The sequence below is a fragment of the Acomys minous genome, assembly GCF_964271855.1.
Source record: "Acomys minous genome assembly, chromosome: 2".
In the NCBI taxonomy this organism is placed as follows: domain Eukaryota; kingdom Metazoa; phylum Chordata; class Mammalia; order Rodentia; family Muridae; genus Acomys; species Acomys minous.
Window position 1 is genome coordinate 53,988,161 of NC_140484.1, and position 16,689 is coordinate 54,004,849.

At 50.3% G+C, this 16,689-nt stretch overlaps 1 protein-coding gene across 3 annotated transcripts in view; it reads left to right on the forward strand.

Moving 5' to 3' along the window:
* Window positions 1-12,522: 12,522 nt before the first annotated feature.
* Window positions 12,523-16,689, forward strand: part of TPCN2 (two pore segment channel 2) — a 30,633-nt gene continuing 26,466 nt past the window's right edge. For 2 of the 3 annotated variants that reach the window (XM_084773126.1, XM_084773128.1), the window contains exons 1-2: window positions 12,523-12,663; window positions 16,236-16,300. In XM_084773126.1, the coding sequence (XP_084629252.1) occupies window positions 12,603-12,663; window positions 16,236-16,300 (126 nt within the window). In that variant the 5' untranslated portion in view covers window positions 12,523-12,602. Of the gene's footprint in view, window positions 12,664-12,738; window positions 12,855-16,235; window positions 16,301-16,689 lie in introns of those variants that run through there. The other variant, XM_084773127.1, reaches the window with a different exon arrangement.

Consider the following 16,689-nt stretch of genomic DNA (forward strand, 5'->3'; position numbering starts at 1 on the left):
GAGCCAGAAGCAGGTGGATCTCTGTGAGTTCCAGGGCAGCCTGGTCTACAAAGAGAGTTCTAGGACAGCCAGGGCTACACAGAGAAATCTTGTCTGGAAAAAAGCCAAAACAAAATAAATAAATTAAAAAACGAAAGCAAATGAACATAACAGTTCTAAGCACGGTCTGTGCTTGATGACTAAAACTTGTGGGAAAGGAGGAGGAGGAGGAAGATAAGCTACTAAACAGCTGCCTGATGGTGCTGATGTCCTAATGAGGTCCTGAGACTGACACATAGATAAAGGGCCACAGCTGATGTGGTGAGGTTAAGGGTCTTGCTGTGGAGTGTCATCACAGGTTGTCCAGGCAGGTCACCAAAGTCCTTGTGAGGAGACAGGAGCATCTTCCCTGTCGCTGCCCATGTATCAAACTCTTTAATCTTCTCTTGGTTGGATCTGTGACCATTCTCCCACACACCCAGCAATCAGCCACGTCTGAAAAACCCACACAAGTTTTAGCATTCCCACAAACAACAGCCAGTCATTCCTAAACCTATGACGTACCTGGTCACTATCCTTGTCCATTTATTTTTGCAGTTCTTTGTGTGAGAATTGGGGTCCAAATAGGTCCCCTGGTGGAAACCCACCTTTTGACTCATGGGGTCCTTTACTGTGTCTGTGCCTCCTCCATCCCCCTCTCTTCTTTCCCCCACACCCTGCCTCTCTCTCTCCTTCTTCATTCTCTCCTCCCTTATCTTCCTCATTGAACACTTTCTTCTCTTCCCTTCCCTTTCCTCTACTTTGCATTTCTTTCCTTCTTCTTCCTCTTCCTCTCCTTCCTCTTTCTCTCCTTCCTATTCTCCTTCCTCTCCTTCTCCTTCTCTTTCTCCTCCTCCTCTCCCTCTCCCTCTTCCTCCTCCTCCTTCTTTGGTTTTTCAGGACAGGGTTTTCCTGAGCCCTGGCTGTCCTGGAACTCACTCTCTAGACCAGGCTGGCCTCGAACTCATGGAGATCTGCTTGCCCCTACCCTCCAAGTGCTGGGATTACAGGCATGGGCCACCACCACCCGGCCACCGCTTCTCTTTTCTATTCCATCCTCTCTAGTAGAGCTTTAGCTTGGGGATATGGGTGTGTTTCTCAGAATTCCTTTCCCAAGAAGACATAAACAGATGCCTACTCCTTCCTCATAAGGCTCCAGAGACAAACCAGTGCATGACACTGCCCAGGCCAAAGGTGGTAAATCAGTGAGTCTACGGGCTTACATAGAAGGGCATGGGTGAGAGCCAGGTCTGGGTGGTGCACGCCTTTAATCCTGTCACTTTGGAGGCAGAGGCTGGTGGAGTTCTGTGAGTTTAAGACCAACCTGGTCTACATAGTGAGTTCCATGACAGTCAGGGCTACATAGAGAGATCCTGTCTCAAAATAAAATCAAAATCAAAACAAAACAAAAAGACAAAACAAACAAAAAAAGAGCATAGGTGAGGGTTGTGGGTGACCCCCAGCAACTGCCTTGGGAGGAGTCTCACTCAACACAGATGGTGCTATCTCCATCGCTTTACCAATGGAGCCCCTCTTCAGTTACCTTGCCACAGTCTGTACACAGCAGCACTTGCCATGTTTGCCAAGGCTGGTTATGTCTGTGAGGACATTTCCAGAGGAGATTGAGGAGAGAAGACCAGCTCTGAATTGCGTCATCATGCATGGTCGAGAGTCCGGGGCTGAAAGAAAAGGGAAAAAGAAAAAAAGCTGGGTGTTTTGTCACTTTTCCAGCCCTGGGGTAAAACACCATGACCAAATCAACTTATGAAAGAAAGTTCCTTTGGGCTTACTGTCCTGTCATGCTGGAGCAGAGGCAGCAGGTGGCAGGCGTCGTAGGCAGGAAAAGCTGACCTTAGGCCACCATGACCTATTCACCCTCCACTTCCTGTTTCAGAGTTTAAATGTAGTCACCTTCAAGTAGAGAAGCAGGCCCCACCCACCCCACAGCGGGCAGTGCCACCCACAGGTGACATGCGCTCTCCACCACCAAACCAAAACCACAGCGTGATTTTGCAACAGAGGAGGAAAAGGAACCAAAACTTCCCAAGCCCTGCTTTTTTTTTTTCTTAAAAATACTTTAAAAGAAGCTGGGCGTGGTGGCGCATGCCTTTAATCTCAGCACTCAGGAGGCAGAGGCAGGTGGGTCACTGTGAGTTCAAGGCCAGCCTGGTCTACAAAGTGAGTCCAGGACAGCCAGTGCTACACAGAGAAACCCTGTCTTGAAAAACAGAAAAACTTGAAAAGGAAAATTTGTTTGTATTTTTAATTTACCTTATGTATTTTTTGTACATATTAGGGGCCAGCCATTTTAAATCATAACGGGTGACCAAACCAGCCCTCAGAGGGTTCTCTGTCCAACTTCTGATTTTACTTGTGGTGTGACCATGTTCATTATAATCTCAAAAGAGAAAAAAAAAAACCAACAAAACAAATAATCTTATCTGAGCATCCCAGTACCTTTTTTGTGTATTTCTTTAGCTGTACTATAAGTAATTGGTTTATGGGAGATGGGGAAAAAAAAAGGCCAAAGGCCAAAGATAAAAATTTTCCTTTATTTTTGTCTATGAAGTTGCTGATTATTATTATTATTATTATTATTATTATTATTATTATTATTATTATTATTAGGCCTATTTGATGTATGTGTGAAACAATGGCCAACAATAAACCAGAATTAGAAAGAAAGAAAGAAAGAAAGAAAGAAAGAAAGAAAGAAAGAAAGTTGAGCAAGCCAGAGGGAGCAAGCTGGTACGCTTCAGTTCCCATATCCAGGTTTCTTCCTCTAGTTCCTTCCTTGACTTCTCTGCATGACAGACTGACTGGGATGTGTAAACTAAAATAAACCCTTTCCTCTCCAAGTTTATTTCTGGTCAGTGTTTATCTCAGCAATAAGAAAACAAACTAGGAAGAGCTCCTAGCGCACAGGGGGAACTGTGTAGGCAGCTTCCCTTACATAGTAATATTCTCTAGCTCAGCTGGGTGGTGGTGGCACACACCTTTAATCCCAGCACTCGGGAGGCAGAGGTAGATCTCTGGGCGTTAGAGGCCAGTCTGGTCTACAGAGCAAATTCCAGGACATCCAGGGTTGCACAGAGACACTGTATGTGTGTGTGTGTATATATATATATATATATATATATATATATATATATATATATATATATATATATATATATATATATCTCAAGTTCATCTATTGAACATGGTCTGAGTCTTACTTCATTCTGTGTTTGACACAGTGAGGTGTGGCGTGGGCATCAGCAGTATTGGCTGACTGATCCATGGTAGCTCTGTCACCATCCATGCCTGCTTTGCGTCTTTGGGTCGCTTTAGGCCCCAGATAAGACAGGAGGGGTCTGAGCATTTCTGACTGTTCCTGGGAGGTGCTGGGCACACATGGACCATATCAGGAGCTCGGAGAACAAGGAAACTGATGAGAATTGGAATTTGCCCTGGCTTCCTGGTAGAGGCAGAGGTCACAGGTTAGTGCCAGTCCAAGTATTGTGCTGTCCACAGCTGAGGGACAAGCTGACGTAACCATCCTAGTATGAATGAAGATACTCAATGATTGCTTTTTGTTTTGTTTTATTTAGAAAGGGTCTCACCATGTAGCCATGGCTGTCCTGGAATTCACTATGCCGATCAGGCTGGCCTCTGGGATTAAAGGCGTCTGCTGCCATGCCTGGTGAATGAAGTTCTTTGGTTTTTTGTTTTTTTGTTTTGTTTTGTTTTGTTTTGTTTTTGAGACAGGGTCTCTCTATGTAGCCTTGACTGTCCTGGACTTGCTTTGTAGACCAGGCTGGCCTCGAACTCACAACGATCCGCCTGCCTCTGCCTCCCAAGTGCTGGGATTAAAGGCATGAGCCACCACCGCCCGGTGAATGAACAAGTTTTAAAGAAGCATCTGTGCCCCCATCTTCTGGGCATCAGATTACTGAATGATCGTCCAAGACATTGGAATTTCTCAGGGGGTCTCACGCTGGCAAAGGGAATGGCTGGAGCCTTGTGCCAGCCAGAGTGAGACACAGAAGAGTTTGCACACAGTCTGACAATTTGTCAGCCTTACAGCTGAGACTGGAGCCAAGTCAGTGATGATGGACTGGACCATACTTTGCCAGGACAATCTAGCTGTGCACACCTCCTGCCCTCTATTTAAACCCAAGCCTCCCATCAGGACCACAAAGATGAGCTTTAGGGGCTCACTGGATTCTCTGTTCCTTTCCCCAGTGTGGCCACATTGAGTGAGTCTCCTTTCTCTGGTTTTCTTCATTGTGACTTCTCTGTGTATCTTGCCTATTGAGGGAGGGCCTGAGCCTGGCTTGTTTGGGACTGTGGTGGCCAGCCTCTGGCTCTAACAACTCCACTAAACATTGATGATGCCTTCCACCTGCCCCACGAACAGCCTGCATGAGATGGGAGTGGTAAGAACGCCCATAGAGGAAGCCTAGGGAGCTTAGTTGACAAGGCTTCAGACTCTTAGTCTGAAGGTCCCGGGTTCAATTCCCCAGTACTGCTCTAAGCCAGACACAGTGATGCACGCCTGTAATCTCAGCACTTAGGGAGGTAGAGGCTGGCAGATCTCTGTGAGTGCAAGGCCAGTCTGCTTTACAAAGAGAGTCCAGGACAGCTACACAGAGAAACCCTGTCTTGAAAAACAAAACAAAACGCCCATAGGTGGGGACATCTCTAAAGCTATTCCTGACACAGTACCCTTCCAACTTGTCCCTCAGCACGGACAACATGCTTTCAGACAGGTACCAACGACCTCTCTCTTCAGAACAGTGGTTCTCAACCTTCCTAATGTTGCGACTTTTAAAAATAGCTTTTCATAGTGTGGTGACCCCCCAACCACACAATTATTTTATCACTACACCATAACTTTAATTTTGCTACTGTTATAAATCATGATGTAAACATACGAACCTGTGGGGGGTCTCGGCTCACAGGCTGAGAACCACTGTGCTAGGAGGTATTGTCAAGGGCAGACCTTTTGGGGGAGTCTCTGTCCTCACAGCTCCTGACATGCTCAGCCTCAGGCTCAGTCAGGAATGCACAGTCTGGGGCTCACTAACTTCCTGTTGTGTGAGGACTTCTGACCTAACTATGTACTTGTGTAAATGAAGGATGTCTGACTTGATGATGCTGACCTTCTCCTTCCATCAGCTTCCAAGACAGCCTAACATGTCTACTTTACCTGTATCCCCATAGTGCCCCTGCCTCCAGTGCTGCCCTGCAGTCCCTGACACTCCTGCCCCACCCCCCACCCCCACCCTAGAGACTCCGGTCCCTTGGTCCCTTCGGTTCTCCCTCAGCTGCCACCACATCAGCTGGTCTCCAACAAAATAAGCCATTTGGGTGTCTCCCCAGATTCCCGTTACTAGTGTCATGGGTAAAGGAGCTCAAAATAGCAAGCAGGGCCCAGGCCTGGCCTGGGAAGGGGTTGGCTTTCCCCCAGAGGTCAGTCCCCAGGGACAAGGATCAGCCCTTGGGTCAGGAATGTATGGGGTTCTGTGCCCAGCCCATGTGTTCCTTCCCAGGCTGTATGTCAGCTGAGCCACCGCTCTATGTAAAACACGGAGACGTCTGAGTCTCAGTTTCCCCAAATGTGACAGAAGGAACATCTCTGGCTGCTTCTGGGGGTAGTTGAAAGGCTGAAGTGAGATGGGGCACCAGAGAAGGGAATGTGATCGGTTGGCGGAAGCAGGTTTCATGTAGTCCAGCCTAGTTTTAACTCCCTGTGTAGGTGAGGATGACCCGAATGCCTCATCCTCCTGCCTCCACCTCTTTAGCACAGGAGTTATAGGTCTACACTCCTATACCTGGTCACGTGGCCTGGCACTGAAGCCAGGGCATCCTACCACCTGTGTCCCCAGCCCCTGTTCTGTTTCTTTGACACAGAGTCTTGTTCTGTAGACCAGGCCTGGAACTCATGGTAGTCCTCCTGCCTCAGCCTCGAGATGCTGGGATTATGGGCATGTACTGCAATGTGGCTTGAGAGTATGGTTTTAGAACTTTTCATTACTGTTTTCCCTGAGATGGATGTGATGGAAGGAGGCAGGGAGAATGGGCTTAGAGACCGGGGCCCCACCAGCCGTGGCTTCTTTCTGCAAAACTGGAGTCCAGCATCGTTGTGACCCCTGGCTTATGAATGTGGAGTTGAGGACCTACAAGGGATCAGGCTGTGGGTGATAAAGGCCCACGAAGCTGGCGATGTGTGCTTTCTCCCAAATGATTCTAGAAAGCACTTTATGCTGCTCCGAGTGACGTGTTATTCAACAGTGTGTAGGATATTCCTGGTGTTCAGTAGGTGCTCAATAAATGCACATGTAAATGAGTGAATGAGTGAACAAAACCCACAAAGCTACGTGTCCAAATCCATGTGGGCATATGCTTGTTGCTCAGGCTGACCATGAAGCCCAGTTCCATAGTGTGCAGGGGGCCCTGGTGCACCTGCAGGAAGCCTCTGGAGCAGTTACGGTTTGGACCTCAGCCTGTCAGGCCAGGGCGTGAGGATGCCTTGGTCCCCTTGGAAGGTCCCTGCAGGGTCCAGTCTCCCTGGCTCCCTCAAGCTTTCTCTATCTCCTGGAGTACTTGCCGAGTTGGGCGGGGCGCGGGTGAGGGTTCAGGATTTGGTTCTGTATTTGGAAGGTCACTGAGGCAGTGGGCACAGTCCAGGTAACATCCTGGGCAGTGTTGGGAGGCTGAGGGGGTGTTTCTGACTTCCGGCCACGGTTGGCACAGACTCCGGGGCTCTTGGGAGAGAAGGGCTGGCACTTGCCAGGAAAGATTCCTGCAGTGACTCCGGGAGCGATGAGAACCCTAGGGGCTGAGCCCAAGCTAGTGTCTCCACCAAGAGGTCATTTCTCTCCACTGCAGGATCCAAGGCCTCAGACCACAAACGCACTGCTGGCAAATACAGCCCTGTATGGTGAGAGTGGCAGGGTGCAGTGTGAGGTGCACATTGGCTCTTTTTTCTTTTATGGGGCTCGGGGAGGTTTGGGGTGAGGTGGGGAGAGAAATGGGTTCCAGTGTGAATCTCCTGTTCTGTTTGCATGGCTGGGGCCGGGCAAGGAAGGGAGTTTCCATCAAGGCCCCCTTTCTCATCTGCACCCCAAACTCATCTGACTAAGCCCACTGGCACAGGAAGCATCCTGCTGTGGCTCTGGATCTGTGGGGAGCACGTCAGCTGGGTCTGTGGCTGTGGACTCAGTGGGCAGTAGGAGGCTGGGGCCGTTGTGGGACACTGTTCCAGTCCACCCCAGTCCTCCAGAGCCCCTCCAGGCTCAGTTTATCAGCAGCATCTCAGGAGTGACAGGTCCCTTGGCGCCCAGTGTGGTTGAGCAAATTCAGTTCTCTGCTCTGCGCCCAGTGAAGCCTTCACCATTTATCCAGTCCCGCTCAATTATAGCAAAGACAGTTCCTAAGGATGCCCATGCTAGAAATATGTTCACAGGCTGGGCGTGGTGACACACCCCACCCCGCTGTGATAGCAGTACTTGGGAAGCAGGGGCAGGTGAATCTCTGAGTTCGAGGCCAGCATGGTCTACAGAGTGAGTTCCAGGACAGTCAGGGCTACACAGAGAAACCCTGTCTTGAAACAAAACAAAAGAAACAAACACAAAACAAAAAGTGGAAGAAAAAAAGGAGGAAGGAAATATGTTTCGGGTCACAAACAAAAAAAAGACCACCACTCCAACTGAGGTGCCTGGACAAGGCGAACTTGCCTCTTCAGGAGGGTGTGCTTGGGAAGAACAAACTCAGACAGAAGACGTGTGTCTGGTGTTTATCTTAACTCAGGTGGCGGCTGTGTCTGCTCCCCCACTGGCTGGAGTCCAGCTGCCCCGTCTTATTCAGTCTGAGGAGAACTGCTGCACAGGAAATGAAGGAAGGGACAAGGGCTTACTCCTCCAGACCATCAGATTCCCAGGACAGAGCAGTCAGCCTTTGTGTAAGCAAAGCTTTTACCAGTTTAAAATGTTTGCATGAAAGTCTCACAAGGTGGGGCAGATCAAAAGATTTTAATCCTGTTACACAGGGTCTCTCTGTGTAACAGCCCTGGCTGTCCTGAAACTCACTCTGTAGACCAGGCTGGCCTTGAACTCACAGAGATTCCTTCACTTGCCTCTGTTTCCTGTTAATTCCTTGTCTCTAACACAGGTTTTATAGTATTTGATAGAAAAGACTGATAAGTGAGATGTCTTGCACTTTAGTTTCCCGTGATTATATCCCTTTAGTTGGGTGGGAACAGGAGGGGGACCTTGAGGGCTGGATCTGGCCCGGAACCAGGTGACTTGCATAGGACACAGTCAGAGTGATGGATATTGCTTCTTCTTCTGATTAGATTATGGTGGGCAATAGTTCTGTTCTGTGCCTCTTTCTGATAGAACTGGCTGCCTCATTGGGAACTGCTTATGAGGAGACACCAGGCCTAGCAGAGGCCCAGTGGAGCAGTAGAGAGAGAGAGAGAGAGAGAGAGAGAGAGAGAGAGAGAGAGGGAGGGAGGGAGGGAGGGAGGGAGGGAGGGAGGGAGGGAGAGAGAGAGAGAGAGAGAGAGAGAGAGAGAGAGAGAGAGAGAGAGCGCACACATGGAAGAGGTCTTCCCCAGAGGAGCTGTGCAGAATTATGATGTATTGAGAAGATATATTTGTTTCATGGTTTCTAACCCCCCTGAAGTTTCCTGAAAGGGAGGGAGGTTTTGTTATTCATGTTAAGCCTCTTCCATCATCCCTGACTTTATGCTAATGAGGGAACTCCTGGAGGATAAGGCGTGATTGCCAGAGGGACCAGCCTGATGACAGAGTACAGACTTCAGTCAACGTGGCCAAGATCTGGCTTATTTAAGGAAACCTCATAAAAAGCCTGAACAACAGGCACAGATACCTTCTAGCCTGAGCAAGAAGCCTTGGAAGCCTTAGGAAGGTGATGCATCTTGAGGAAGCACAGAGGGACATGTCTGTCAGAACATGTCCTACACACCTCTTCCTTTGAGCTGTGCCTGAACCCTGAGCTTCACAGTAAAGCAATTGTAGGAGTCGGAGAGATGGCTCAGTGCTTAAGAGCACTTCCTGCTCGTTACAATCTATGTGGTGGATGCCCTAGAATCACACTATGTGACAGATCTCACTCGTGGAAGTTTATTTATTTAGTTAATTTTTCAAGACAGGGTTTCTCTGTGTAGCATTGGCTGTCCTGGACTAACTTTGTAGACTAGACTGGCCTCGAACTCATAGTGATCTGCCTGCCTCTGCCTCCTTGAGTGCTGGGATTAAAGTCATGCGCCACCATGCCCGGCTATGTGGGAGGTTTATTAAGGGAGGGGATACAGAGGCAGCCTCTGGGTGAGCGTGGAGGAAAAATGAATGTGTGTGTGTGGGGGAAGGGAGCAGGTCCTTTTTATAAGGGGATGTTGTTAGGAGTCTGCTTCAGCCTGCCTACCTCTGATGCCATTGTCTACCTGCCACAGGGGCGTGGCCGTGCCCAGTATATAAAAAGACAGACCCACCTCACCTTTCTCTCTTACCTTTTACCCCCTTTCTCTCTCATCTCTCTCTCACCTCTCTCCCTCTTCCTCTCTCTGTCTCTTTCTGTCTCTCTCTCTCTTGGGCATGCTTTTCCTCTTTCTCTCCCCATGTTCATTTAATAAACCTCTGTATAATATCTGTCGCCTGGTATCTTATTTTCTTATTTTTTAAAAAGATGTAGTGCATGCGCACTAGGCTCATGGCAACGGTGGGAATGTGTCACATCTCCTTGGCTAGTGATGCCATATCCTGTTGTTGCTGAGTCCCTAGAGCTGGCTGTGGAGATGCCTGATTGCTAACTAACATTGCTCTTGCAGAGGACCTGCAGTCAGTTACCAGCACCCATATCAGGTATTTCACAACCAGCAGTAGTTAAACTGGGTGGTGGTAGTGGTGGCTCATGGCATTGAGCCCAGCACTTGGGAGACAGAGGCAGATGGATCTCTGTGAGTTCGAGGCCAGCCTGGTCTACAAAGTGATTCCAGGACAGCAGGGCTGTTACACAGAGAAACCCTGTCTTTAAAAACAAAACCAACCAATCTGCCAAACTAACCAGCAGTAGTTAAATGTCTTTCTGAAGTCTGTGAGCCATTCTAGCTTTTTTTTTTTTTTTTTTAAACTTGAGAATAGTTTGTGGGCACCTTTAGTTTATACCAATTGCTCTGAAGTCCAAGGGGCCCCAAGGCTTGCTCTTAGCATGTGAAGTAGGACAGTCTTCTGTGACTGAGGCTTAATTTGTGGAGTCTACACTAGCTACAGATAAACGGTGTCAGAATTGACTTGGCTTGACTTGGGCATCCAGAGAGTAAACCAGTCCCTGGTCTATCCATTAGCTAACACTGTCCACTTGTGCTGTGACCTAGGACATAGCAGAGTTAGTCCAGTCACACATAGAAATGGTCAGGTCCTCAGGAGGACAGAACTGCTCAGGATCTGTCCCTACTGTGCAAACGTCTAGAACTGCATCATCTGATATCTGCTGACTGACCAGGCTCTTTGGAAGTAATTTGCATCTGTTTTCTATCCATGTATTCTAATGAGTTCGAGTGAGGTAGAGCTGTCTCTTCTCTCTCTCTCTCTCTCTCTCTCTCTCTCTCTCTCTCTCTCTCTCTCTCTCTCTGTGTGTGTGTGTGTGTGTGTGTGTGTGTGTGATACACTGGTTTCAAACCCAGAGGGTTATTCATGCTGGGCAAATGCTCTACTACAGAGCTACAGACCCAGCCTCTTGATGATTTTTTTTTTCTCCATTGATTGGTCCACTGATCTGTCCTATCTATGGAAAGATTCATCTGTAAACTTTTATTTTATTTTCTGTGTCTGAGAGTTTTGTCTGCATGTGTGTGCATTACGTGCCTGGTTCCCTCAGAGTTCAGAAGAGGGTTGTTGGATCCTTTGGAACTGGGGTCACAAATAGCACACAGATAGCTGAGTGCTTGGATCCCAGGTCCTCTGAAAGAACAGTGCTCTTAGCCACCGAAACATCTCTCCAGCCCCGCAAAACACTGCTCTCTAAGACTGTATTAGATTTATTTATTCTGTGTACGCGTGTGCCCCTGTGTGCGAGAGAGAAGAGGTCAGAAGATAATTCTCAGGAGTTGGTTCTCTCCTTCCTCTATGTAGGATTTGGGTTCTGGGAGTCAGGCTTGGTGGCAAGCACCCTCACCTGCGGAGCCAGCTCACTACCCTGGACTACACGAGACGTTCACTCCTTGTGACCTTGCTTATGTTAAATTAGATGGTTAGAAAAATCATGTGCATACATCCAGAAAGCGAGCATGAATCCTAGTTTAAGCTTCGAGGAAATGAACTCAGCTTGTCTCCTGCATGAGTCCAAAGTGGATTTTTCTCAGCCTCCGACGAATATCCCACAGTGCGGCTTCAGGCAGGGTTCTGTGGTGAAAGGCGCTTGCACGCAAGCCTGACGACCTGAGTTCAGCCCCTGGAACCCACAGTGGAAGGGAAGAACTGACTCCTGAAAGCTGTTCTCTGACCTCCACATGTGTGATGTGGTATGTATGAGCATGCCTGCACTTGTACATACATACACCGACACACACACATACACACATACATACACACATACACACACACATATACCACATCCACACACACACATACCACACACACACACCACACACATATACCACACACGTACACCACACACATACATACATACACATACACCACACACACATACACACACGTACACCATACACACATCACAGACATAACACAGTAGTAGTAGTAGTAGTAGCAGATGACAAAGAAAAAAATAAAAAGATCCTAGCAGAGTGGCCATACTTTGGTTTCAGCCTTCCTAGGCCCCAAGAGATAGTCCTGTCTTTGGACTTCTGACCTCCAAGACTGACAGGCAATAGATAAATAGCCGTCTCTCTCTGTCTGTCTCTCTTCTCCCCCTCCCTTTCCCCTCCCCCGACTCCTGGAACTAGCAGGCTGTTCTGCAACTGGTGTCAATCCTTCTGCCTCTGCTGCTGGAAGTACTGGGGTTCCTAGAGTGTTCAGCAACATGCCCAGTTTCATGTTTTTAAATTTTATCCTTAATCATATTTAGTTTTCTTGATTTCAGAAGAGAACCTCAAGTTCCATTTTTGTGGGGGATGGATGGCCTTGTGTACACAATACTCACCTGTGTCAGAGTCAGGCAAAATGCTTGCTTAAACACTTCTGGGCTCAGGGTGTACCTAGGAGTAGAGAGCTTGCTTGGAGTGTTATAAGGTCCTAGAGATAAACAAACAAACAAAATCACTAGAGACTCCCGGGTCCAGGCCCTGGAATTTGACATTCCTAAGGCTGGAAGGATATAGTAGTAATTTGCATTGGTTAGAACACTTCCTCGAGCCCAGCTTCCCACCCCCTCTGCCCCTCCCAGTTGGAAAGACGCTGAGCCCCGCCCATTGGAGGCGGGGCTTGTTGCTTCCGCCTTCCTGCACGATCTCTCTGTTCTCATTGGTTGTCGCTTGGAGCCATCACAGAACGGTCGCTCCTTCTTCAGAACGCCAGGCTTTAGCTCCAGGGGCCCAGTTTGTCCAGTGTTGGGGTGGGATGGCGGCCGAAGCACAGCCCCTTTTGGGCCGGGACCGAGGAGGTGGCCAGGCCTGCTCTGGTGAGTCAGATGACACTTTCATTTTTACTTTACTTTTCTTTTTTTGCGCCTAACTTTTTGAGACAGTGTTTCAAGCAGCCAGTCTGGCCTTGAACTCCAGATTCCCTTGCCTCCGCCTCACAAGTGCTGGGGTTTCCTCATGGGGAAACAGCCTTAGAGAAGCGTTCTCCAACCCATGGTCCCCGCAGGCAGTAAGTGGCTGAACATCCTCTGGGAGTGACTTTGGAGTACTGCTCTGGCTGCTGAGGGCTGGAGCCCGAGGCGAGGGTGGCTTCCTATCTGTAAGGGCCTCTGCTTACCCTTTCTTTTCTTTCTCTTCACTTCCTTGTTTGGGGACATTGCTGAAGCCGAGGAGGATGGAGTCAGCTTTCTAGCCATCTCCAGAAGACTGCTGGCTGAGAGGCAGAAGGATCATGGTCTCATTTCCCAGATGAGGAAACTGAGGCGGAGATAGCATTCCTCACCTCTGACCTACTTAAGGTCACAGCCCTGCCTTCTGGTGTGGTCACTGCCAGTTCTGCCCTGTGTGTGCCAGCCTGGCCACTTCAACGTCCCTTTCTGGACTTCCCCCTCTCTTGGGTTTGGGAGCAGGCTGGGTGTTCCCTGTCCACCCATAGCACGTGTCTTTCTACTGATGTCCAAGAGGTCCCTAATAGGAGATGAGGAAGCAAGAGGCTGAGGTGACCACATGTCCATCCCCTCTCCCTGTGTCCTGAGCGTTGAGGCTCCTTGACAGTCAGGGCGTAAGGTTCAGGGGATTGTGCTTTGTGTTGGGGGCATCTGGGGAACATTCTGGGGCTACCAGTTGCTGGATGTGGGACTTTGGCAGGTTACTTAGCTCGAGTCTCAGCCAAAGGGGTTGCTAACAGAGTGGTGGTGGTGGGGACGCATTTTGAGGATCCAAAGGAGAGAGTCTGTGGAGACTGATGTGTGGGTTCTGACAGATGTCCCAGATAGCAGTGCCCTGCAGAGTGGACAAGTGACAGGTTCAGTCTTCTCTGTTGAGGCAAAACTCAAGGCTGGCCAGTGTCTCACACGAGACTCTCTGGGGAATGCCAGGCAGTTTCTTACCGGAGACTCTGGGGGCTCTTTGTCTAAACACTGTGGCTTTGGCTACGGCTATTGAGAACCCAGACAACACTCTCTGTGTTTGCATCTCCTGGACTGGGCTGTCCCCAGGAATGCATCAGTCTCCACACCAGCATCCTGGGGGTGTGCCTGAGGAAGGCCTTCCCACTCCCAGGTCAGGCTCTGGGTTTGGCTGCTGTTGCTACAGGCCTCCCCCCCCCCCCCCGATCCCCCCCATCCAGGTGTCCCTGCAATTGTGTCCTGCTAAACCAGGCCCACCTGACTGGCCCCTGCTGAAGGTTGCACAGAGTGGTTTTATCTGGGTCCTGGCTGGTGTGGAACACAATGACAGTGCTTATGGGCTTTGTAGGCTAAACTGCAAAGCTGAGGGCCCGCACCTGCGGGGCCTGCTGGGAAGGGCTGGGGAGGAACTTTCACAGAAAGGTAAGGAGCTTGCCCAGCCAGGGTCACACAGCATGCTGGGCAGGGATCTAGAATAAGGTTGTTGAGAGGCTAGAGTAAGACAACGCAAGTCTAAACCTGGCTACCAGGGAGGAGAGGGTAGGGAGACCTGTTCATGGTATCGTGGGGGACACAGTGTCTGAGCCCCTGTTATTTACTGTCCCTCACTTTGCCTCATTCTGACCCTGTGTGCTCAGCAGAAGTCCCCTGGCCCTGATGGTTGTGGTTAATTAGGTATGAACAGGTGACCGCCACCTGGAGTGATGAGGTCAGGGCAGGGTGACTAGCCCTGGTGGAGGCTCTGGACCCTCAAAGTTGGAGAACCAGGCCTCGGCAGGGTCACGTTCAGAATGTGTGACGCAGCTGGGACGCAGCTGGGAGAGGACGGTGAGGCGGCAGGAGAGGGAGCGGATGCGCAGAATGAGCCAGGTGTCGACCCCGAGCATCTGGGACCCCCAGAAACCCTTCCCAGAGGTTGTGCTAAGCTCCCTCTGGCTACTGCGGAGTGAGGAGGGTGCTGAAGTGTGAGCGGGAGGGCCTTCTTCAGGCACCTGATGTCTGAGTGAGCTCAGGTGGCAAGGCCCAGAATCTTACACACCAGCAGCCAGGAAGCTTGATGAAAGAGACCCTGGGCGTTACAAAGCACCCCAGGGTGCTGACCCACACCTATGAGGGCTTGTCTGGGTGGACATGAGCCCCGAGAGCCAGTCCTGAGCCTTGGCTAGCTTCTTGTCTAAGGAGCTTTGGCAGTTCACGGCTCCAGGCCCGGTCGGCCCTCTCTAAGGCACGGCAAGCTTCCAGGCCCTCCCAGGCTGACCTCATCTGCCGTTCTCACTGGGCCTGTTGGTTTTTGGTTCTGCCGTGATGAGAACACAGCGGTATGGCTGCTTGTTCATAGCCATCTCAGGAAACCTTGGGGAGTGCCAGCACCCACAACCCTCAGGGCCTCTCTGAGGAACACTTGGGTGTCTTTAGAATAAGCCTTATATATACATGTGAGGAAACTGAGGCCCTGGTGGCTGAGGCGTTGTAGCATGGCCAGGGCAGAGCCAGGAGTGAGGTACATCTCTGGTCATCCTTTGGGGGTATACTGCCTCTGCTCTGTGACCCTAGACAGGAGCCTCAAGAACTGGAGCAGGGTGGCTCTTCAGGGCCAGAGGGCACCCTGTGTGGGCCTCCGGGCTCTGGCCATGGTTGTGCACTGGCCTCAGGGCTTCTTGCTATAACCGCTGTGTTCCCAGCAGGCCATGGTTCCTGTGGCTCCCACAGGGCCAGATTTTATAAAAACCAGAACTGAAAACTGAGATAAGGTGGGTTTTCCACCTTGTTTCCAAGCACGATATGAACTGTTGGGGTTGCATGTCCCCTAGTTCCTCTGCTTGGGGCTTTATTTGGGAACTGCCTGGTCCTCAGGATGGGGGAAGGGGAGCGATTGGCTGAAGGGTGAGAGCGAAGCCTTTGGTTCTAGCTGTAGTTCCTCGCGTTGGTGTGAAATCTTGTGTTCATTGGATAGAGGTTACCGCCTCTCACAGTGGAGGATGCTGGCTGAGCGGGAGGTGGAGGTGGCATGGGCCAGCAGAGTGGTGACAGCAGCCCCTTGCTCTTGAGCACCAGGAGCTCCTGCACCACGTTTTCCTCATGGCATCCGCTCAGAAGCCAAGTAGGTAGCCACTGGCACCCACTTCACAAGGGTGACCATACCAGCAGTTTCCATGTTGCTGGATGGGGTCGGGCTCTGAGACCTGAGTATGCTGCCAGGGTTCTGCAGGTTGCTGCTGCTGCCTCTGTGTCCTTGTGCATGCTGTGCCCTGGACATGGCTGGTCATGAGGTAGAGCTGGCTCTACCCTGCGCCTGGTGCCCTCCACCTATTGCCACATGCCCCACCTGGTTGGGACTCTGGCCTGGGCAGGCACCCGCTTCGGAGTGGAGGGCCTCTGGCTGCAGACAGCATCCCCTGGCTTCCTCCCCGCCATGTGCTCATCCTGTAGAGGCAAGGCTGTTCTGCACCATCTGCTTACCTGCTCGCTCCCTCTATCCGCAGGTACCGCAGCCAGTGAGGAACTCAGCATAGACCAGGCTGTGGTCTTCATTGAAGATGCCATAAAGGTGTGTGGTGGCTGCTCTGCTCACTGGGAGTCTGCCCTGTCCCTTTGTTCCTTATTGTCCTGGGGCGGGTGCCTTCATTTAGGATAGACACAATGGCAGGTACTTGAAACCAGCTCTCCTCTTGTCCTCTCAAGGAGGCCATCTCTTTAGTGTTGGAATCATGGTGTCATTGACTTAGCTAAGTCCAGGCCCAGGGGACATCTCTAGGGTAGATACAGTTGTACTGGAGAGTGGAGCTGATCTTACACGGAGGAGAAGAAAGCCTGGCACATAGGCAGAGGGCGCAGCCTTAGCCCGCACCAAGGGAGCTCTGTCCATTGGGCAGGGTCTGCCACCTGTCTTGGTCTAATCCTGAGGCTCAGTGAGGAACTGTTTTGTTTCTCTGCTGA